The following is a 25,114-nucleotide window of genomic DNA, read 5'->3' as shown; positions in this document are numbered from 1 at the left end:
TAAGCTGTTTGTAGTTGTCATATACCGCCCACCAGGGTGTCAACTGGAGAACTTTGTAGTCGAACTAGACGATTCATCTCAGCCATTCCTGATGATGACACACCACTGACTGTCATGGGAGACATGGACACTCATACTGACAAAACCCAAGCAGCTGACTTCCTGTCACCTCTGTCCTCATTTGACCTCAAACAGGTCTCCACCCTCCCACACACAAAGCAGGCAATACTCTTAATCTAATTTTTACTCAGAAGTCCTCCACAGCAAATCTGAACGTCACCCCCCTACATCTGTCAGACCACCTCTTTATTCAATTCACGATCACCTTACCAGGACATCCTCACGTTCCTCCGCAAATGGTCCCTTTCTGCCGCAACATCCGGTCCCTCACACCAACTCAACTTTCCAATGAGGTATTGGCTACCCTGCCTCCTCATAATGAATTCTCCTCATTTGCTGTCAATGAGGCTACAGACACACTCTGTTACTCACTAGCCTCCTCTCTTAACAACCTCTGCCCTCTAACATCCAAATCTGCTCACAATACCCCCCTTAGTCCATGGCTCACTGAAGTCATCAAAAAGCAAAGGGCAGAACTCAGAGCAGCAGAGAGGAAATGGTGTAAATCCAGAGAGCCCAGTGACCTCAGTGACTATCAGGGTCTCCTAGCATCATTGTCCTCCAGTTTAAAACCTGCTAAGACCACTTACTATCAGACCAAGATCTGTGGTGCCACAGATGCTCGGAAAATGTTTTCTGCTGTCAAATCACTCCTCAGTCTGCCTCTTCCTCCGCCCTCTGCTCTGCTCACTGCAGACATGTTTGCCCATTTTTTTTAATGATAAAGTCTCTGCCATCAGTGACCATTTCTCTGAGCCTGACAAGCTCAGTCTGCAGCTGCAAGCTAACAGGCCCAAACTCTCCTCATTCTCTCTGCTGCTGCACAGAACAGATTCACCAAGAACCTGATTCCTTTAGAATAAGATGACCAGTCAGAAAGAAAACTGGAACGATAAGTGAAACAACTAAATCTATGTAGCCCAGGGTACTTTAATCTGACATTAAATACCACTATTACTGAATTTCTTGGCTACCTCTAGTTTCCTATATGTTCTGGTGAGAGAAAATATGTTTTGGTTAGAATTTACATGTTCAATTCAATATAAACTATATATTTTGCCACATTGGGTAGATTGTTTGCAGCGTACTGGGTGAGTCTGCGGTGTAAATACAGTACAACCTATGTTGTTTGGTTTTATTATATGTAAATAGTTTTTATGAATCATGTCATGTTTCCTGTATTGTGATTGGCTGAGGGGCGGGAGCTAGCGAGTAGGCAGGAGGTCGGGAAAAAACACAGAGGGTGCATCCCAAGTCTCTTAAATTGCATCCACGTTTCCCTCACTGGCGTCTTTTCCTTGCGTCTTAGTCCCTCCCACCGTGGATGCAAGGAGAGACGCAAGGAAACCAAGCGAGGAGAGAGGAAACGAGGAAATTTGTTTTCAGAGACATGAGACGTCCTCTCCTCTGAAGCGTCATGTGAAGCGACGTCCGTTTCTGATGACGGCGACAGCTGATCACAGCTGGATCAGCTGTCAGTCGGCTTTAACAGCTGTAGAAACTTCTCATGGAGTTTGTGTCTGCACACATGTGCACTGTGTTAATACTAATAAAGGTTCACAGTTATCACCGCTAGAGCAGCTGTTTCCTCTCTGCAGCCTGTTACCTGTTTAACAAACACCTAATTAACAACCTGCATTCTGCATTTATACAGTGTCCTGCTCAGACGCACAGGAACCATTTCTACTTGCGGAATGTGTTTATACTATTTATTGATTATTTGTATCTGTATTTTTTGATAACCCTGATAGTGAATTCATCATTCAATAACCCAGAATATGATCATTTCTTCTGAACACTGGAAAATATGTATTAGGCTAAATGTTTCAGGGCAAATGGAAATGATGTAACTCATATCAAACCCGACGCTCAGGAATTTTCAGCCTCACATGTGACTGAATGGAAATGACGATAAATGATGTAAAATATAAATGTGTTTAACTGTTATTATGGATCAAGTTAAAGTCAGGAAGAGTCTGTCTGTCAGCAAGAAACTGTTTAATGGAGGAAATAATAGATCATGAAAAGAAAAATCTTTCTAATACATGAAGAAAGTTGTTAATGGTTCTTTTGTTGATCAGGTCGACAATTAATAGATTTTAACTATATGATGAATCAGAAAACAAGTAAAGCATAAAACTTGGGAGTTATCCATTTAATTTCAATCTGTAATCTGTCTCCACTTCGGTATGAAACTGCAGTGATGTGTCAGATCAGGCTGATCAGGTGCAGCGTCCAATCAATAACTGATATCCAATAAGGGGGCGTGTTGGCCGGTAAAAGACTTCCATGAAGGCTGCTGTCGTGTTTCCTCGCTCCTCCGAGCAAAATCAGAGACTTGGGACGCCTGTCAAAATGGCGCATCAGGAACAACTTCCGGTTCAGGCGAGGAGCCATGAAGTAAGAGACTTAGGACGTACCCAGAGAATGAAAGTAGTGACGAGAAAGCGAAGCAGAGAAAAACACTCGGAGAGATGTAATAACAAGAGTAAGGTTGCAAATTGTGTTTGTAAGTTTTAGTGCTGTAGAAATTAGAGCATAAGACTGCAAACCAGTGAACGCCGGCTGTGTGTTCTGGGAGTAGTGAAGTAAAGCGTCAACACAGTAGCCGGTGTTGTCAGTTAGCCTTTGTAGCTAGTTAGCCTTTGTAGCTAGTTAGCCTAGCTAGCTGCCATCGAGGGACTCTTCTGAACTGCCCATAAAGTGTTTGGACTGCTCAGCTAGCGCTTTGAACTGCTCCAAAAGCGCTGGAACAGCCCAGATAGCGCTCCAGGTGACCCGGATACAGCCTGGTAGCTCCTCTAGCAATGAGGGAGAAAGAAGATTTCTTCTGTCGCCTGCCACGGTCAGCCTCATCCTGCCACGGTCAGCCTCATCCCGCCACGGTCAGCCATCAGCCCGCCACGGTCAGCCTCATCCCGCCACGGTCAGCCATCAGCCGGTCAGTTTAGTCCGCAACGCTTGACTGTGTAACATCAGGACTCTGACACTAACACTGCTATTGTGAGTACTCAGCTTTTATTTTCTGCTTGTTCAGAGTGAAACGGCTTCAACTGTTTTTGGCCACCACTTTCTCCAGCATCGACCAGGCGGTGCAACGGAGGTTTGTTTTATTTAATATCTTTAATTTTTCGGGTTGCCGGCTTGTGTGAGTGTGAGGGTGAGAGTGTGTGTGGGCCCACAATGTTATTAAGTGCCACTTAAAGGGCACCATACGATTTCATTCAATATATTTTTTCTACTTTTGGCATTGCATGATGGTATTTGGGGGATAGGCAAAAAGTATATTAAGAGATAAAAATACTGCAAATCAAGAAGGTTAAAGGGACCTTGTGTGAGTACAAACTGTTTACTTTCATGATGGGTTTACTGTTATTTATTTTAGTGTGTGTTTTATGTGAAATGACTTTTTTCCACTTAAGTTAATGAATTTTGAGTTAATTTGTTGGGACATAGTTGTTCTGTGATTTTTGGTTGGGTATATGCATAACCCTAAGGAGGCCACCAAAATAAGGGAATAAGTAGTTATTAGTTATTACTATTGAACTACACTCTAAAATAACCGGAATAAGGGCTTAACTAAATCAAATTAGGGAATTAAGACTACTACTGATGGACTCTATCTTGTACATGACTGTCCTGTACAAAATTAAATTAAATTAAAAACACTTAATTAATCAGACAACACTATAAATCATTTTTGAACTATTACTGCCTCACAACAAAAACACCAATCCTGTATGAAATCACTGCATATTTGCTACCTGAAGGTTATATTCACTTTTAAAAGTATAAAATATATGCAGAATATATAATATAAATAGTGAAAAAACTAAATCTAGAGTCCACATCATGTACAGTAGTTAAAATATCATCCCAGCATGCTTTACCTCTGAGATGGAAGACGTATAAATTACTGTTATGCTACATTACATCTGTCAGTGGAGACACAAAATGATAATTCATAAGTGTCTGAAATCTTAATTTGCTGCTCACTATAGAGTTGGTGGAAATTTTTATCAAAGTCAGTAAAAAAATAACTAATCATGAGGTAAAAATGTAATGACTATTTTTTACAGTTATGTAAATGTAGCAGTACTTGTTTTTGTTCATTTATGAACATTTTGTTTTTATTTGTGAACAATGAACTTATTGAGCTGCCAATACTATTATAAGTAATTTAACCCTTAATTAATAGACGTGGTTATCATTTCAATGTCCCATATTTAAGAATTCATCACATTTTCATATTTCTCTCTGTTCTGTATGTGTACAAGCATTATAAATAAACTACCATATATCTGAGAGAAGGTGGTTTGACTCTTTTGTGTGTGTAAATCTTTTAATATCAGAGTCACTGAGGTTCCCAAAAACTAGGAAAGCAACTTATCTCACAACATATTTCATATACTTCCAAACCATGTTCCCTGTGAATATTATGATCACTTCACTGGTCTGCAGTATTTTTTTGGACTTACCTGAGCTGTGAGATAAAAGGAAAACACTGTAGGAAACTCCTCACTTCACTCTCTTCATCTGAGCAGCCTGTCAGCTTCACTTCTTTCTTCTCTGATTGGAGTTTCAGCACTTCCAGCAGGATGGAGACCTTTCTCTCTGACAGGTTCATGGACCAGAATGTAGGTGACTGGAAAACTGACAGTAATGCTGGAAGGACTCTCCTTCCTGTTTTAGTTTCATAATCCTTCACCTGAGAGTACAGATCCAGAAGGAAATCTTCCTCATTATCATAAATGCACACTGATGATAACAGCTTCAGTATCTTCTCTCCTGTCTGCTGTTCTCTCTCTGCTGCTGCACAGAACAATTTCACCAAGAACCAGGTTTCATGTGAGGATTTAAACCTGGGAGATAAACTGGAACGAGAAGAAAACATTTTGTTATGATCTGATGTCAGTGACACAAAGAGAGCTGTGCATTAGTGATATAGAGTGTATCTGCTAAAAGTCAACAAATACTCATTAATGAGAATAATACAGAAAAATCAGTCTGAAATTAAAGCAGCAAAGCTTTTAACAGGCTGGGCTGTACATAGATTTTAAAAGACATTTACTGACTAAAATCCTTCGCAAAATGTTAAAGGAACCAGGAAAGTCAGACAATATCACTCCTGAACCAACAGGAAGGTGGAAAGAAACACGTTACCCAAATCATTCATGAATCAATTATCTCCAAAACCTTGAATACTGGACCACAAGTTTTAACATCCACCATTCTGTAAAACTCTATGAAACTTAATAGAGAACTAGTGTGAAATGTTTAAGATGTCCAGTGGTGAACTTACCACATCCTGATGACCAGCAGTGTATTTTCATTACTGATAATAAATCACTTGAGTAAAACTCTCATTCACTCCTCTGGATCATTCATCACTCAAACTTCATACTCAGTTACAGTTTATTTATTGGATGTATTAGAGTCAGAGTAGCCAATGAATGAGCCTCACATCCAGCATCTATGACTGATCACATTTCATGACCAAATCTCTTCATGATTCAGTACTCCAAATGTGAACCACTTTAAAAATATCTTAAGATGACTCATAAATCCAACATGAACACACTGAGGTACTGAGAGGGGAACTGTCATGTGTGGTTATTCTTTAATGCAGGAAACTACTGCTTCATGGCTGAGATTTGTATAATCACAGTAAAAAAGAACATCACTGGTCCTGAGAAAGAACTGATGCTCTCTGTAGTTTACATTTCTGGAGCTTGTTGGAACAAATCATTATAGCTGAGTCTCTGTTTATGTTTTACTGAGTTGATGGATGACTGATGAAAACAGCCTCAAAGTAACAAAACTGTTCATGTTAAAAACAAACCAGGAGCTGGATGGAGTAAACGTGTCTCAGCTAGTAGTAGATGAGCAGTACTCTGTAAGAGCTTTGACTTTCTGCCCAAAGGAACTCTGGGTAATTTAGGAGTAAGTATATTGTAGGTGAGTGGAATAAAGAAGTATGACATCTCTGATCTTATACACCGTGATGTAATGTTTATGTGGACTGATCAGTGGAACACATTACCTTAACATTAGAACTAACAGTGAGTTGTCTCATTGTGAAACACAACTCCTTAAATGTTCACTAAAGTCATGTGACTTACTCGAGCCCTGAGATATAATAATAAAATTAAATTAAATTAAAACACTTCATTTACCAGGAACGGATATAAATCATTTTTGAACTATTACTGCCTCACAACACAAACACCAATCCTGTGTGTGAAATCACTGCATATTTGCTACCTACAGGTTATATTCACTTTAAGTAATTCAAATGTAAATTAAAGCTGCAAGCAGCGATGATCGGGCCCTCGCACCCCAGCGCATGTCGAAGTGACGCTCAGTCGAAGGGCTTTTGTCAGTGACTTGTTGTGTAAAGTTTGAGGCAGATCCAACCGTGTACACTCAAGTTATATCAATTTCCTCTGTCATGGCGAAACATCAAAACTCAACGCCACGCCACGGCCAAACCATCATGATCATACACTAGTCTAGATGACACACACTGATTTTTAAGTCCTTACGATGGATTCTGTAGGAGTTCTTTAAAATACAAGGTATGCGAAATGGCCAAGAAAAGGCGAAAATGTACCATTTTTTTCAAGATGGCCGACTTCCTGTTCGACTTACAATAAGGCTTCAAGAGGCTTTTTTGTGCGTGTTGACATTATACATGTGCCCTGTGAATTTCATCTTTCTACGTTAATCTGGAAGGCGGGGCTGCAATTTTGAAATTTTAAAGGGGGCGCTGTTGAGCCATTTTGCCACGCCCATTCAAAGCGACCACATAGGATTTTAGCTGACATCACTCTAGACATGTGTGTCAAGTTTCATGACTGTAGAGCAATCCCTTCTCCCTGAAAAACAGTATCATATTTCATGGCGAAGGATGTGTCGCCATGGTAACAGCGTTCAGTTTTGGGTCATGAGCTGCCAAATGTAGCATCACCAAGGTCTTGTTTATTAGCTGACTTAATTTCAGGTGCATCAGCCAAATTTCCTAGGAGTAATTAGACAAAGTACGACGCATGATACTTCCTGTTGCCAGTAGGTGGCGCTATGACTTTCGCTAAATATGAGACTGAACATGTGTTCAGATTGGGACTCTTAACAAGCATATGAAATTTGGAAAAGATCAGACCACGTGGAGTCAAGTTATAAGGCATTGAAATTTCATGGCGTCACATCGAAATTCGCCGCGTCGCCATGGCAACACCTTTCAACGAAGGGTCACCAACTTCATAATATAAGATCTCCAAGGTCTTGAGGCTATTCTCAGTAAATTTCAGCTGGATTCGATCACCGTGCTGCCCACAGGGCGTCAGAGCGTAAAACATGTAACTTCCTGTTGCCAGGAGGTGGCGCTATGACTCATATCCTGTATTGTCACATGGACCCGTTCAGGGCGGGACTCTTATGAAGCACAAAAGGTTTGGCTCTCTTAGGATCATGTATGCCGGAGTTATAGCCGTTTCATTTTTCATGGCGAAGGATCGAAATTTGCCGCCCAGCCACGCCCCCTAGGAAAGACTAATGAGAATTGTTTTAGCAACTTTTAATCTCCTATGCCTGTAGATGATACGGACCGAATTTGAAAGTCCTGGGGTCAAATCTCTAGGAGGAGTTCGTTAAAGTATGCGGGCTGGAAATGACAAAATCGGTGCAAAATTTCAACTTTGATACAAAATGGCCGACTTCCTGTTGGAGTTAGGCTATGTGTCCTTGAGACTTTTTGGTGCGCCTGGTCATGATACATATGCATACCGAATTTCGTTCTCCTACGACAATCTGTATCGAGGGGCTCAATTTTCTTGACTTTCTAGGTGGCGCTGTCGAGCCATTTTGTCCCGCTTTATTTCGAGACCCATAAAATATCGAAATTTTCGCCAGTCCTGACATCTGTGCAAATTTTCATGAGTTTTCGTGCATGTTTAGGCCCTCAAAAATGCGTTTGTTTCGGAGGAATAATAATAATAATAATTAAAGCTGCAAGCAGCGATGATCGGGCCCTCGCACCCCAGCGCATGTCGAAGTGACGCTCAGTGGAAGGGCTTTTGTCAGTGACTTGTTGTGTAAAGTTTGAGGCAGATCCAACCGTGTACACTCAAGTTATATCAATTTCCTCTGTCATGGCGAAACATCAAAACTCAACGCCACGCCACGGCCAAACCATCATGATCATACACTAGTCTAGATGACACACACTGATTTTGAAGTCCTTACCATGGATTCTGTAGGAGGAGTTCGTTAAAATACAAGGTATGCCAAATGGCCAAGAAAAGGCGAAAATGTACCATTTTTTTCAAGATGGCCGACTTCCTGTTCGACTTACAATAAGGCTTCAAGAGGCTTTTTTGTGCGTGTTGACATTATACATGTGCCCTGTGAATTTCATCTTTCTACGTTAATCTGGAAGGCGGGGCTGCAATTTTGAAATTTTAAAGGGGGCGCTGTTGAGCCATTTTGCCACGCCCATTCAAAGCGACCACATAGGATTTTAGCTGACATCACTCTAGACATGTGTGTCAAGTTTCATGACTGTAGAGCAATCCCTTCTCCCTGAAAAACAGCATCGTATTTCATGGCGAAGGATGTGTCGCCATGGTAACAGCATTCAGTTTTGGGTCATGAGCTGCCAAATGTAGCATCACCAAGGTCTTGTTTATTAGCTGACTTAATTTCAGGTGCATCAGCCAAATTTCCTAGGAGTAATTAGACAAAGTACGACGCATGATACTTCCTGTTGCCAGTAGGTGGCGCTATGACTTTCGCTAAATATGAGACTGAACATGTGTTCAGATCGGGACTCTTAACAAGCATATGAAATTTGGAAAAGATCAGACCACGTGGAGTCAAGTTATAAGGCATTGAAATTTCATGGCGTCACATCGAAATTCGCCGCGTCGCCATGGCAACACCTTTCGACGAAGGGTCACCAACTTCATAATATAAGATCTCCAAGGTCTTGAGGCTATTCTCAGTAAATTTCAGCTGGATTCCATCACCGTGCTGCCCACAGGGCGTCAGAGCGTAAAACATGTAACTTCCTGTTGCCAGGAGGTGGCGCTATGACTCATATCCTGTATTGTCACATGGACCCGTTCAGGGCGGGACTCTTATGAAGCACAAAAGGTTTGGCTCTCTTAGGATCATGTATGCCGGAGTTATAGCCGTTTCATTTTTCATGGCGAAGGATCGAAATTCGCCGCCCAGCCACGCCCCCTAGGAAAGACTAATGAGAATTGTTTTAGCAACTTTTAATCTCCTATGCCTGTAGATGATACGGACCGAATTTGAAAGTCCTGGGGTCAAATCTCTAGGAGGAGTTCGTTAAAGTATGCGGGCTGGAAATGACAAAATCGGTGCAAAATTTCAACTTTGATACAAAATGGCCGACTTCCTGTTGGAGTTAGGCTATGTGTCCTTGAGACTTTTTGGTGCGTCTGGTCATGATACATATGCATACCGAATTTCGTTCTCCTACGACAATCTGTATCGAGGGGCTCAATTTTCTTGACTTTCTAGGTGGCGCTGTCGAGCCATTTTGTCCCGCTTTATTTCGAGACCCATAAAATATCGCAATTTTCGCCAGTCCTGACATCTGTGCAAATTTTCATGAGTTTTCGTGCATGTTTAGGCCCTCAAAAATGCGTTTGTTTCGGAGGAATAATAATAATAATAATAATAATTAAAGCTGCAAGCAGCGATGATCGGGCCCTCGCACCCCAGCGCATGTCGAAGTGACGCTCAGTCGAAGGGCTTTTGTCAGTGACTTGTGTAAAGTTTGAGGCAGATCCAACCGTGTACACTCAAGTTATATCAATTTCCTCTGTCATGGCGAAACATCAAAACTCAATGCCACGCCACGGCCAAACCATCATGATCATACACTAGTCTAGATGACACACACTGATTTTGAAGTCCTTACCATGGATTCTGTAGGAGGAGTTCTTTAAAATACAAGGTATGCGAAATGGCCAAGAAAAGGCGAAAATGTACCATTTTTTTCAAGATGGCCGACTTCCTGTTCGACTTACAATAAGGCTTCAAGAGGCTTTTTTGTGCGTGTTGACATTATACATGTGCCCTGTGAATTTCATCTTTCTACGTTAATCTGGAAGGCGGGGCTGCAATTTTGAAATTTTAAAGGGGGCGCTGTTGAGCCATTTTGCCACGCCCATTCAAAGCGACCACACAGGATTTTAGCTGACATCACTCTAGACATGTGTGTCAAGTTTCATGACTGTAGAGCAATCCCTTCTCCCTGAAAAACAGTATCGTATTTCATGGCGAAGGATGTGTCGCCATGGTAACAGCATTCCGTTTTGGGTCATGAGCTGCCAAATGTAGCATCACCAAGGTCTCGTTTATTAGCTGACTTAATTTCAGGTGCATCAGCCAAATTTCCTAGGAGTAATTAGACAAAGTACGACGCTTGATACTTCCTGTTGCCAGTAGGTGGCGCTATGACTTTGGCTAAATATGAGACTGAACATGTGTTCAGATCGGGACTCTTAACAAGCATATGAAATTTGGAAAAGATCAGACCACGTGGAGTCAAGTTATAAGGCATTGAAATTTCATGGCGTCACATCGAAATTCGCCGCGTCGCCATGGCAACACCTTTCGACGAAGGGTCACCAACTTCATAATATAAGATCTCCAAGGTCTTGAGGCTATTCTCTGTAAATTTCAGCTGGATTCCATCACCGTGCTGCCCACAGGGCGTCAGAGCGTAAAACATGTAACTTCCTGTTGCCAGGAGGTGGCGCTATGACTCATATCCTGTATTGTCACATGGACCCGTTCAGGGCGGGACTCTTATGAAGCACAAAAGGTTTGGCTCTCTTAGGATCATGTATGCCGGAGTTATAGCCGTTTCATTTTTCATGGCGAAGGATCGAAATTCGCCGCCCAGCCACGCCCCCTAGGAAAGACTAATGAGAATTGTTTTAATAACTTTTAGTCTCCTATGCCTGTAGATGATACGGACCGAATTTGAAAGTCCTGGGGTCAAATCTCTAGGAGGAGTTCGTTAAAGTATGCGGGCTGGAAATGACAAAATTTCAACTTTGATACAAAATGGCCGACTTCCTGTTGGAGTTAGGCTATGTGTCCTTGAGACTTTTTGGTGCGTCTGGTCATGATACATATGCATACCGAATTTCGTTCTCCTACGACAATCTGTATCGAGGGGGTCAATTCTAGGTGGCGCTGTCGAGCCATTTTGTCCCGCTTTATTTCGAGACCCATAAAATATCGCAATTTTCGCTAGTCCTGACATCTGTGCAAATTTTCATGAGTTTTCGTGCATGTTTAGGCCCTCAAAAATGCGTTTGTTTCGGAGGAATAATAATAATAATAACTCCTTCAGTTTCAATAGGGCTTCGCACCGGTCGGTGCTCGGGCCCTAATAATAATTCCTTCAGTTTCAATAGGGCTTCGCACCGGTAGGTGCTCGGGCCCTAATAATAATAATAATAATTCCTTCAGTTTCAATAGGGCTTCGCACCGGTCGGTGCTCGGGCCCTAAATATATGTAGAATGAGGCTCTGCGATTAATCAAATTATATTTTCATTACGATTTTGGAAAACAAGATAATCGAGATAAAATGATTATTGTTTATTATTGTCATTTCGTAATGATGCTCTCGTTTTGTCTTGTGTTGCAAATCTAACAAACCTCTTTCCTTTACAGCGGTGCGCTTTTGCCCCTAAACGCCTCCGACAGGCTTTGAGCGTCTCTGTCCACAGACTAACCTGCTTCACCAGGCTGACTGACAGCTGACATTTACTGAACCTAAATAGTTTGCATGTCGGCTCCACGGGAAGAAATCAACAGCGTTTGTACTTATTGATTCATTGGTTTCATTTCCTCGCCCACTGTAGAGAGTGAATCTGCCGGTAGTGAAACCGGGGCTCGGTGGTCCAGTTGGATACAAACGGAGAGCCGGGGCTAGCAGGGAGGCTAGCTGGCTGTGCTTCCCTCCGGTCATGCTGCGGCTAACGCTCCGCTAGCCTCCCTGCTAGCCCCGGCTCTCCGTTTGTATCCAACCGGAGCACCGAGCCCCGGTTTGTTATTCGGGTTAAAGTGGGAAAGGCAGCGGATCTGTCGGACAGCTGAGTGAAGTGGAGCCTGCGGAGGAAACACCGGGACCGTCGGGATGGAACAGTACGTGGAGGTGCTGCGGTGTTCGGCTGCACAGATAGGAAACCCCTCGGCTGACAGGATGTACCACTCTGTTTCAAAAAACTTTTTCTTCTTCTTCTTTTTGGTTTATAACAGCGGTTGGCAACCAGCGTATGAGGTGCATTACCTCCTCCCTCTGCTTCGGACTGCGGACCAAAGATTCAATCCTACACATTAATCCTGGCTGTCTAATAAACTCAAAGAAAACTACTGCTCCACCCAATTGGCAGCTTCATTAAAGTTTTAACGCTGAGCTCCTGAACTCCAGTCTTCCTAAGTTCTTCCCTCATATACAGTTGTGCTCATTAGTTTACACACCCTGCTAGAATTTGTGAAATATCGGCCATATTTTGGAAAAAATGACTGATCATGCTGTAAACTTTAGTTTTATTTAATGATAGTGGTCAGGTGAAGCCATTTATTTTCATATAATTATATTTGCCCTTTTTACATCATAATTATAACTGAAATCACCAAAATGGCCCTGATCGAAAGTTTACATACCCTTGAATGTTTGACCTGATAATATACACACAAGTTGACACACACAGGTTTAAATAGATATGAAGGGTAAGTTTCCACACCTGTGACTTGTTTGATTGTAATTAGTGTCTGTGTATAAATAGTCAATGAGTTTCTCAGCTCTTGAGAGACCCCTGCACATTTCATCCAGGGCTGCTCTGACTTTACTGGATACTGAGCCATGAGGAAAGCAAAAGAACTGTCAAAGGACCTATGACAAAAGGGAGTTCAACTTTATAAAGCAGTAAAAGGATATAAAAAGATATCCAAAGATTTGAAAATGCCAATCAGTAGTGTTCAAGCTCTGATAAAGAAGTGGAAAATGAGGGATTCTGTCGATACCAAGCCACAGTCAGGTAGACCAACAAAGATTTCAGCCACAATTGCCAGAAAAATTGTTCAGGTTGCAAAGAAAAACCCACATGCAACTTCAGCTGAAAGTTGCATGTTTCTGTTTCAAGCTGAACAATAAGGAGGTACTTGAACAAAAATGGGCTGCATGGTCAAATTTCCAGAAAAAAGCTGTTACTGTGCCAACGCCACAAAACAGCCTGCTAACAATATGCCAAACATCAACTACACAAGCCTCAAAACTTCTGGAACAAAGTTATTTGGAGTGACGAGACCAACATTGAACTTTATGGTCACAACTATAGACACTATGAATGGTACATATCTTACAGCTTCTGACAAGGTTTGTAGACTTATGAGCACAACTGTATTGTAAATGGACTGTACTTGTATAGCGCCTTTCTAGTCTTCCAACCACTCAAAGCGCTTTTTACACTACGAATCACATTCACCCATTCACACGATGAATGGTACAGGGGCTATTGTTAGGAGTAAAGGGGGCAGGGTTTATAGTTCCTCTTTCTTCCTTTCCCTTTCCTAAACTGGACTGGTTTTCATTGAGAAGATAACAAGGGGGTGTGGTTAAGCTGCGGGTTGATAAAAGGGACGCCACGGTGAGGTGCGCGCGCAGCCACTGGAGTAATGTGATGAGGCTCAGCTGGGAAAGCGCGAACATTGAAAGTGATACAAGTTGAGTTAAAGCCCAGAGAGACGTCCTTTTTAGAAGCGTTCGAGACCGTACAGCTTCACACCTTTCCTGCACCCGGACCCTTGAGTAAAACCAGTTTTGTTCTTCGGGGACCCATCCCCCAACCACCAAAAACTGAACTGAACTGCCAGAAGGAGCTCGCGGCTCACGAGAGCAACGCCAGAGCTGGCGAGGCCGAGTTGGAGGGACTTGAAATGCTAGTCGGCGTGGAAACCCGATAAGGTAACCCACCTCCAGACTGTCTATCTCTAACATTGGAAACCAGTCCGTCTTCCTCTGTGTTCTTCCACGTTTCCTCCTTTTCTACACCCTCCAGGTTAGGACTAGTATTGGTGCTTAATACGGAATCCCCTAGACTTGACTAGTCCGTAATACTATCATGCAAGGTCCCAACCTGCCCATCAGTGGAAATCTGATCATTCTCACACCGACGGCACAGCCATCAGGAGCAATTCAGGGTTAAGTGTCTTGCCAAGGACACATTGACATGTGGACTGGAGGAGCCGAGAATCGAACCGCCGATCTTCCGATTAGTGGACGACCCGCTCTACCTCCTGAGCCACAGCCACCCCACACACCCATTGTCTTTCTCCATCATTAGTACAATCTATGATTGCATGTGTAATAGTCTCCTCAGCCAGGTGGAAAGAAATATGTGCATGTATCGGCATTGACAATCAGCAAAAATGGGAGTCAAAAAGTAATTGTGTTAAATAATCCTGATCTCAATTTTGACCAAAATAATCCTGATTATGATTTTTGCCATAATCGAGCAGCCCTAGTAGAATATATGAATATAAATAGTGAAACAACTAAATCTAGAGTCCACATCATGTACAATAGTTAAAATCCCATCGTGTAATGCCATTTTTTCAGCTGTGTAAATGTAGCAGTGCTTGTTTTTGTTCATTATTGAACCTCTTGTTTTTTGAACAATGTATGTTTTAAACTGCCAAGATGGCTGCCATTACTATTATAAGTAATTTAATCCTGTCAATGTCACATATTTAACATTTCATCACATTTTCATATTTCTCTTTGTTCATTATGTGTGTAAATATTATAAATAAACTACCATATATCTGAGAGAAGGTGGTTTGACTCTTTTGTGTGTGTAAATCTTTTAATATCAGAGTCCCTGAGGTTCCCAAAAACTAGGAAAGCAACTTATCTCACAACATATTTCATATACTTCCAACCCATGTTCTCTGTCAATACTACAGACGGGGGACAAATGAAAGGAAAAACCTGAATAAAAAGTGGAGAAACATATCAAATGCAGATGCTTCTGTTCACCAGGGCTCACTGAATGCTTTGGTGAGGATGAAAATGATGTCAATAAAATGTTCGAGCCTTTACAGTCACCAGATCTCAACCCAGCTCAACACCTATGGAAGATTTTGGACCAATGTGGAAGACAATGCTCTTCACCACCATCTTCATAAGACCAAATAATATAATAGAAACTCTCATCTTCAAATCTATTTAGTGATGTCTGTGATTGTCTCTGATGCTATATGTCCTTTTGTTATGTCTGGCTATGATTGTTTTTCTTTCTATCTGCTGTACTCAGGTCTCGCTTGCATTCTGATCTCAATGAAATGAGCTGATTAAATAAAGGTTGTTTAAATAAATGAGGGAATATCTTGTGGAGGAATGGTGTTCATCTCTCCAATAGAGTCCACAGACTTGGAAAGGAGCACTGAAGCTGTTCTGGAGGCTCGTGGTGGCCTGACTCCTTACTAAGACACTTCATGTTAGTTTTTCCTTTCATTTGTCACCATCTGTATTTTTAATACACTGGTCTGCAGTATTTGTCTGACTTACCTGAGCCCTGAGATATAAGGCAGACACTGTAGGAAACTCCTCACTTCACTCTCTTCATCTGAGCAGCCTGTCAGCTCCACTTCTTTCTTCTCTAATTGGAGTTTCAGCACATCCAGCAGGATGGAGACCTTTCTCTCTGACAGGTTTATGGACCAGACTGTAGGTGACTGGAAAACTGACTGTAATGCTGGAAGGACTCTCCTGCCTGTTTTAGTTTCACAGTCCTTCACCTGAGAGTACAGATCCAGTAAGAAATGACACTGATATTCCTCATCATCATCATCATAATCCATGTATCTGTATCTAACAGAGAATGTTTCATCACTGCACACTGATGATAACAGCTCCAGTATCTTCTCTCCTGTCTGCTGTTCTCTCTCTGCTGCTGCACAGAACAGATTCACCAAGAACCTGATTTCTTTATCAGGATATGACCACCAGGGAGGAAAACTGGAACAATAAGAAGGAAACATTTTGTGAGGATTTGATCTCAGCTACATAACTACAAACACACACTACTGATGGACTCTATCTTGTACATGGCTGTCCTGTATAAAATTAAATTAAATTAAATTAAAACACTTCATTTACCAGGAAAGGATATAAATCATTTTTGAACTATTACTGCCTCACAACACAAACACCAATCCTGTGTGTGAAATCACTGCATATTTGCTACCTACAGGTTATATTCACTTTAAGTAATTCAAATGTAAAATATATGTAGAATATGGGGCTCTGCGATTAATCAAATTATATTTTCATTACGATTTTGGAAAACAAGATAATCGAGATAAAATGATTATTGTTTATTATTGTCATTTCGTAATGATGCTCTCGTTTTGTCTTGTGTTGCAAATCTAACAAACCTCTTTCCTTTACAGCGGTGCGCTTTCGCCCCTAAACGCCTCCGACAGGCTTTGAGCGTCTCTGTCCACAGACTAACCTGCTTCACCAGGCTGACTGACAGCTGACATTTACTGAACCTAAATAGTTTGCATGTCGGCTCCACGGGAAGAAATCAACAGTGTTTGTACTTATTGATTCATTGGTTTCATTTCCTCGCCCACTGTAGAGAGTGAATCTGCCGGTAGTGAAACCGGGGCTCGGTGCTCCGGTTGGATACAAACGGAGAGGCGGGGCTAGCAGGGAGGCTAGCGGAGCGTTAGCCGCAGCATGACCGGGGGGAAGCACAGCCAGCTAGCCTCCCTGCTAGCCCCGGCTCTCCGTTTGTATCCAACTGGAGCACCGAGCCCCGGTTTGTTATTCGGGTTAAAGTGGGAAAGGCAGCGGATCTGTCGGACAGCTGAGTGAAGTGGAGCCTGCGGAGGAAACACCGGGACCGTCGGGATGGAACAGTCCGTGGAGGTGTTGCGGTGTTCGGCTGCACAGATAGGAAACCCCTCGGCTGACAGGATGTACCACTCTGTTTCAAAAAACTTTTTCTTCTTCTTCTTTTTGGTTTATAACAGCGGTTGGCAACCAGTGTATGAGGTGCATTACCTCCTCCCTCTGCTTCGGACTGCGGACCAAAGATTCAATCCTACACATTAATCCTGGCTGTCTAATAAACTCAAAGAAAACTACTGCTCCACCCAATTGGCAGCTTCATTAAAGTTTTAACGCTGAGCTCCTGAACTCCAGTCTTCCTAAGTTCTTCCCTCATATACAGTTGTGCTCATTAGTTTACACACCCTGCTAGAATTTGTGAAATATCGGCCATATTTTGGAAAAAAAATGACTGATCATGCTGTAAACTTTAGTTTTATTTAATGATAGTGGTCAGGTGAAGCCATTTATTTTCACATAATTATATTATATTTGCCCTTTTTACATCATAATTATAACTGAAATCACCAAAATGGCCCTGATCAAAAGTTTACATACCCTTGAATGTTTGACCTGATAATATACACACAAGTTGACACACACAGGTTTAAATGGATATGAAGGGTAAGTTTCCACACCTGTGACTTGTTTGATTGTAATTAGTGTCTGTGTATAAATAGTCAATGAGTTTCTCAGCTCTTGAGAGACCCCTGCACATTTCATCCAGGGCTGCTCTGACTTTACTGGATACTGAGCCATGAGGAAAGCAAAAGAATTGTCAAAGGACCTACGAGAAAAGGGAGTTCAACTTTATAAAGCAGTAAAAGGATATAAAAAGATATCCAAAGATTTGAAAATGCCAATCAGTAGTGTTCAAGCTCTGATAAAGAAGTGGAAAATGAAGGGTTCTGTTGATACCAAGCCACAGTCAGGTAGACCAACAAAGATTTCAGCCACAATTGCCAGAAAAATTGTTCAGGTTGCAAAGAAAAACCCACATGCAACTTCAGCTGAAAGTTGCATGTTTCTGTTTCAAGCTGAACAATAAGGAGGTACTTGAACAAAAATGGGCTGCATGGTCAAATTTCCAGAAAAAAGCTGTTACTGTGCCAACGCCACAAAACAGCCTGCTAACAATATGCCAAACATCAACTACACAAGCCTCAAAACTTCTGGAACAAAGTTATTTGGAGTGATGAGACCAACATTGAACTTTATGGTCACAACTATAGACACTATGAATGGTACATATCTTACAGCTTCTGACAAGGTTTGTAGACTTATGAGCACAACTGTATTGTCTTTCTCCATCATTAGTACAATCTATGATTGCATGTGTAATAGTCTCCTCAGCCAGGTGGAAAGAAATATGTGCATGTATCTGCATTGACAATCAGCAAAAATGAGAGTCAAAAAGTAATTGTTTTAAATAATCCTGATCTCAATATTGACCAAAATAATCCTGATTATGATTTTTGCCATAATCGAGCAGCCCTAGTATAATATATGAATATAAATATAAATACTAAATCTAGAGTCCACATCATGTACAATAGTTAAAATCCCATCATGTAATGCCATTTTTTCAGCTGTGTAAATGTAGCAGTGCTTGTTTTTGTTCATTATTGAACCTCTTGTTTTTTGAACAATGTATGTTTTAAACTGCCAAGATGGCTGCCATTACTATTATAAGTAATTTAATCCTGTCAATGTCACATATTTAACATTTCATCACATTTTCATATTTCTCTTTGTTCATTATGTGTGTAAATATTATAAATAAACTACCATATATCTGAGAGAAGGTGGTTTGACTCTTTTGTGTGTGTAAATCTTTTAATATCAGAGTCCCTGAGGTTCCCAAAAACTAGGAAAGCAACTTATCTCACAACATATTTCATATACTTCCAACCCATGTTCTCTGTCAATACTACAGACGGGGGACAAATGAAAGGAAAAACCTGAATAAAAAGTGGAGAAACATATCAAATGCAGATGCTTCTGTTCACCAGGGCTCACTGAATGCTTTGGTGAGGATGAAAATGATGTCAATAAAATGTTCGAGCCTTTACAGTCACCAGATCTCAACCCAGCTCAACACCTATGGAAGATTTTGGACCAATGTGGAAGACAATGCTCTCCACCACCATCTTCATAAGACCAAATAATATAATAGAAACTCTCATCTTCAAATCTATTCAGTGATGTCTGTGATTGTCTCTGATGCTAGATGTCCTTTTGTTATGTCTGGCTATGATTGTTTTTCTTTCTATCTGCTGTACTCAGGTCTCTCTTGCATTCTGATCTCAATGAAATGAGCTGATGAAATAAAGGTTGTTTAAATAAATGAGGGAATATCTTGTGGAGGAATGGTGTTCATCTCTCCAATAGAGTCCACAGACTTGGAAAGGAGCACTGAAGCTGTTCTGGAGGCTCGTGGTGGCCTGACTCCTTACAAAGACACTTCATGTTAGTTTTTCCTTTCATTTGTCACCATCTGTATTTTTAATACACTGGTCTGCAGTATTTGTCTGACTTACCTGAGCCTTGAGATATAAGGCAGACACTGTAGGAAACTCCTCACTTCACTCTCTTCATCTGAGCAGCCTGTCAGCTTCACTTCTTTCTTCTCTGATTGGAGTTTTAGCACTTCCAGCAGGATGGAGGCCTTTCTCTTTGACAGGTTTATGGACCAGACTGTAGGTGACTGGAAAACTGACAGTAATGCTGGAAGGACTTTCCTGCCTGTTTTAGTTTCACAGTCCTTCACCTGAGAGCACAGTTCCAGTAGGAAATGACACTGATATTCCTTATAATCATCATCATCATAATCCATGTATTCGTCTTTAAAAGGGAATGTTTCATCACTGCACACTGATGATAACAGCTCCAGTATCTTCTCTCCTGTCTGCTCTTCTCTCTCTGCTGCTGCACATAACAGATTCACCCAGAACCTGGTTCCATGTGAGGATTTAAATCTGGGAGATAAACTGGAACGAGAAGAAAACATTTTGTTATGATCTGATGTCAGTGACACAAAGAGAGCTGTGCATTAGTGATATAGAGTGTATCTGCTAAAAGCCTACAAATACTCATTAATGAGAATAATACAGAAAATCAGTCTGAAATTAAAGCAACAAAGCTTTTAACAGGCTGGGCTGTACATAGATTTTAAAAGACATTACTGGCTAAAATCCTTCACAAAATGTTAAAGGAACCAGGAAAGTTAGACAATATCACTCCTGAACCAACAGGGTGGTGGAAAGAAACACGTTACCCAAATCATTTATGAATCAATTAGCTCCAAAGCCTTGAACACTGGACCACAAGTTTTAACATCCACTGTGATGGCCGCACTTGCAGGCACACAGCCATTTTGAAGTTGGTATCCCAGCTGGCACTCACATTTTGGTTTCTTTTACATTTGTAGTTAATTCATTCCTCAGTTAGCTAATTTAATTACATTTCACATTACATACAAATAAATAACAACACACTGGATTTTGTTTCATACATCATACTCATTTTATTGTACAGTTTGGCAGTACATTAGTTTCTATTTGTAGCACGCACATTTGGTTAACTTTTGTACAGTCATTAGTTTAAGTTCTAATTTTCCTTTTTTTGAGTTACCAGTGTTGGGGTGCTGCTCCTGGAGGACATCTGGCCAGGCCTGGGCAAAGGATGTGCACCAGGACATGGAATGGTTAAGTACAGGAAGTGGCCAATTGGGTCATACCAAGTCCTGCCACCTCATAGGGGGGGGGGGGGGACTGTTTATTTCAAGTTTAGTCATATTGTTTGTTTCTCTTTATTGAATGTTTAGTTGGGTATTTTTGGTTTAGTTTTAGTTGAGTTAACCTGTGTTGGGGGGGGGGGGGGGGGGGGGGGGGATTCTGTTTATTGCTTAGTTGGTAGTGGTTGTCATTTGTTAGTTACCCCTCTTCTGTTATGGTCTGATCGGCCAGTATATATGTTCCCCTTTGTGTTCATTTAGGAAGGTCTGTTAGTAGGGTTAAGTTCACTTTAGTTGAGTTCTGTTTATTTGACCTCTTTTATGGGCCCTGAACTTTATTTACATAGTTTGTTATTTGTACCTTTTGTTCGCATTTTTTGGGTAAAATAAAAACCCTCTTTTTTGAAACCACCTGAGTCTCCTTTGTCTGCCAGCTCGGTCCCTTACATGTGGTGGCAGTGGTGGGATCAGCCGGTTTAGGAGACAGGTGTGTGTGTGTTTTTTTTTTTTTCTCCCTCTCTCAATCTTGTGAGGCATGCAGCGAGGGGCAAAGTCCAGAAGAGGAAATCGGTCAGGGATTGGAGAGACATATGTAGGATCAGAGGACCAGATGAACAGTGACACAGAGATGGAGGCTGCAGCTTTACAGGGAGCATCAGGCACTGAGGGTGGAGATGTCAGAGAGCCAACATTGAGAGACTTGACTGGTATTATTCAGGCCTTCATGGGGCAGCAGGAGGCCCGTGAAGTGAGACTGAAGGAGGAGGCGACACGCCAGGAGCATCGTTTTAAAGCTCTACAACATCAGTTCCAGCTGTTGCAGCAGGAGATGCAGGTACGAACTTCTCCAGTACCAGAGCTCACTTCAACAATTCCAGATCCTCTGGAGACTCCAGAACCAGATGATTGTCACTCTCAGGCCCGAGTCATAACTCCATCAGCACAGATGCACCCTGCCATTATCTCATCAGGGCAGTCCCGAGTCTCCCATGAGCCAAGACTAGAGAAACTAACAGGAAATGATGATGTTGAACATTTTCTCATTACATTTGAGAGAATTGCAGCAGCATGCCAGTGGCCAAAATCTGACTGGGTTTTTCGGCTCATTCCATTGTTGACTGGTAAGGCCAGGGGAGCCTATGTTCATATGGATGTTGACGATTCTATTGAATATGACAAGGTAAAAACTGCTATTCTGGAAAAATATGATATTAACCCTGAGACATACAGACAAAGGTTTCGTTCTCTAGATGTTGGACGTGAGGAGAGCCCCAAGGAGCTGTATGTGAGGCTGAAGGAGCTGTATGGAAAATGGATTCAACCGCAAAGTAAAACGGTTCAGCAAATTGGTGAAACCATTATTATGGAACAATACTTGAGAATGTTGTCTCCTGAGCTTCAGATTTGGGTAAAGGAGCGTGGTCCAAAATCAGCTGCTGAGGCTGCCACTCTGGCTGATGTGTTTGTCGCTGCCCGGGAAAAGAGCCAGCCATGGACTAATAGTGCCTGGCAGGCCCCGAGGGACACCCGCAGGCCTACACCCCCTCAATACCACCAGAGGTCAATGCCAGGTGTGGGTAAGCCTCCTGCAAGGGAGAATCAGCACGCACCACTAAGATCTCCAAATAAAATACCCACATGTTACCTGTGTGGACAGGAAGGCCATACCAAACCGATGTGTCCAAAGAATCCATCTTAGCTCACTCAAATGTGTTATGTTCCACGCCAAAATATCAACATTACACCTAGGAGTAACCAGTCCCGGAAAATTACAAATGTCCGGATTAATGGGAAAAACCTCAGAGCCCTTATTGATACTGGCAGTACTCAGACCCTTGTGCACAGACAATATGTACCAGCTAACATTATCTGCACTCTTGAGGCCATCCCTATTTGCTGTGTGCATGGTGATGAGAAGCCTTACCCCACAGCTGACATTTACATGGAAGTGCAGGGTCAGGCCTATCTGTTAAATGTTGGTGTTGTGGACAACTTGCCTTTCCCAGTGATTTTGGGTGATGATCTGCCAGTACTCTTTGATCTATTAAACCCTACCCGAAGTTGTAATGTTGCCCTCACCAGAGCACAAGTTAAGCATGTAGATGTGGATTCTCCAGCCTTCAGTGCATTGCCATTCTATGGTGTCGAGCTGGAGACACAGCCCGGGAAGTCTCGGAAGCCCCGTAGCCAGAGAAGGCAAGAGAAATTCCAACGCACTGCTATACAACCATCAGCTGAGGCCACTCCAGACATGCCCCTGGGGTTTCAGATACCCACTAACATAATCGAAATGCAGCATAATGATCCAACTTTGTCCAACTTGTTACAGAGAGCTGAAGAGAGGGAGCCAGGGACGGAGCCTGATGGTAGGAGGGAGGAGTACTTCCTGCAAAATGGTGTTCTTTACCATCAGCACGGCCAGGTAAAGCAGCTAGTGGTCCCGCAAGCAGCCCGAGACATAGTACTTACCTTGGGCCACACTATTCCCTGGGCTGGCCACCTAGGGAAACACAAGACCACTGCTCGCATTAAGCGCCATTTCCACTGGCCAGGCTTGCGCTCAGAGGTGGCCCAGTTCTGCAGGAGTTGCCCTCAGTGCCAGAAGACATCAACTAAAGGCCCCACTAGAGCCCCGCTCCAACCTCTCCCAATCATCAGTACTCCCTTTGAACACCTCGGGATGGACATCGTTGGCCCTGTGGGAAAAAAGTAAAACAGGAAACCGCTTCATGTTGGTCATCACAGACTATGGCACCAAATATCCAGAAGTTTTCCCACTGAAGTCAGTTAAAGCAAAAACTGTGGCTTTTTCCTTGGTTCAGTTCTTCTCCAGAGTGGGTTTCCCTCGTGAAACTTTAACTGACCAGGGCACTAACTTCATGTCTACTCTCTTGAAACAGGTCTACCAGCTGCTGGGCATAAAGAGGGTGCGCACCACCCCTTATCATCCACAGACAGATGGGCTGACGGAGCGTTTCAACCAAACCCTCAAACAGATGCTCCGTAAGTTTGTCAATGAGACTGGATCTGACTGGGATCAGTGGCTTCCTTACCTACTCTTTGCCTATAGGGAGGTACCCCAGGCCTCCACTGGTTTCTCCCCCTTTGAACTCCTCTATGGTCATGAGGTGAGGGGACCTTTGACCTTGTTAAGGGAGACCTGGGAGGTGGATCAGGGGAGGGAGGAGCCTGTTAATGTCATTTCTTATGTCATTCAGATGAGAGAGAAACTGCAGCGGATGAGTGAATTGGCCCAGACGCACATGGTGGAGGCCCAGCAGCACCAGAAGACCTGGTATGACCAGTCAGCCAGACAGCAAAGCTTTGACCCTGGTCAAAAGGTCTTAGTCATGCTTCCAACTAGTGACAGCAAGCTGCTGGCAAAGTGGCAGGGGCCTTTGAAGTCCAGAGGAAGCTGGGACCCACCACTTATCAGGTCTCCACCCCAGGCCATCAGCAGTCCAGTCGGGTGCTGCATGTGAACCTCCTCAAGGAGTGGGTGCCAAGGGCTGAGAAAGGAGCAGAGGTGTTGCTGATCCAGGCTGTGAAGGAGGAAGAGGAGGTGGATGACCAATACCTGCCCTCACCAATATCCACTGACCTGGATTTGAGCCATCTCTCTGAACCTCAGCAATCTCAGGTGAAGCCTTTAATTAATCCAGACATATTTCAAGAATACCCAGGATGCACAAATCTGGTAGAACATGATATTGTGTTGAAACCTGATGCAACTGTGAGGCGTATGAGTTACAGGATACCAGAGCGGCTCCTTATGTCACTGAAGAAGGAGGTGGACCTTATGCTGTCCCTGGGAATAATTCAAGCATCAAAAAGTGAGTGGTGTAACCCAGTGGTGTTGGTCCCAAAAAAGGATGGAACAATACGATTTTGTATTGATTTCAGATATCTGAATTCTATCTCAAAGTTTGACTCATATCCCACTCCACGGATTGATGATCTCCTGGAGCGCCTGGGAAAAGCAAAATACCTGACCACCATTGACCTTTGTGAGGGCTACTGGCAAGTGCCCCTGACCCAGCAGTCTCGGGAGCTGACTGCATTCCGGACTCCCTGGGGGCTCTTTGAGTTTACAGTCTTGCCATTTGGGCTGCACGGGGCCCCTGCAACATTTCAGAGGTTGATGGACCAGGTACTCTACGGGATTTCTGATTTTGCATGTGCATATCTTGATGATATTGTCATCTACAGCGCCACCTGGGAGGAGCACTTGGAACACCTGAAGGAAGTCCTGGGATGTCTGCATTCGGCAGGCTTGACAGTCAACCCAGCCAAGTGTGTCCTTGCCAGA

At 42.7% G+C, this 25,114-nt stretch overlaps 1 protein-coding gene across 1 annotated transcript in view; it reads right to left on the bottom strand.

Moving 5' to 3' along the window:
• Positions 1–25,114, bottom strand: part of LOC122976244 — a 1,153,509-nt gene that overhangs the window by 83,551 nt on the left and 1,044,844 nt on the right. The window contains exons 29-30 of the mRNA XM_044344621.1: positions 15,741–15,970; positions 4,599–4,994 (exon numbers count right to left, since the gene is read on the bottom strand). Coding sequence (XP_044200556.1) covers positions 4,599–4,994; positions 15,741–15,970 — 626 coding nt within the window. The remainder of the gene's footprint in view (positions 1–4,598; positions 4,995–15,740; positions 15,971–25,114) is intronic.

The sequence above is a fragment of the Thunnus albacares genome, chromosome 24, assembly GCF_914725855.1.
Source record: "Thunnus albacares chromosome 24, fThuAlb1.1, whole genome shotgun sequence".
Classification (NCBI taxonomy): domain Eukaryota; kingdom Metazoa; phylum Chordata; class Actinopteri; order Scombriformes; family Scombridae; genus Thunnus; species Thunnus albacares.
This window is presented reverse-complemented; position numbering and strand designations above follow the sequence as displayed.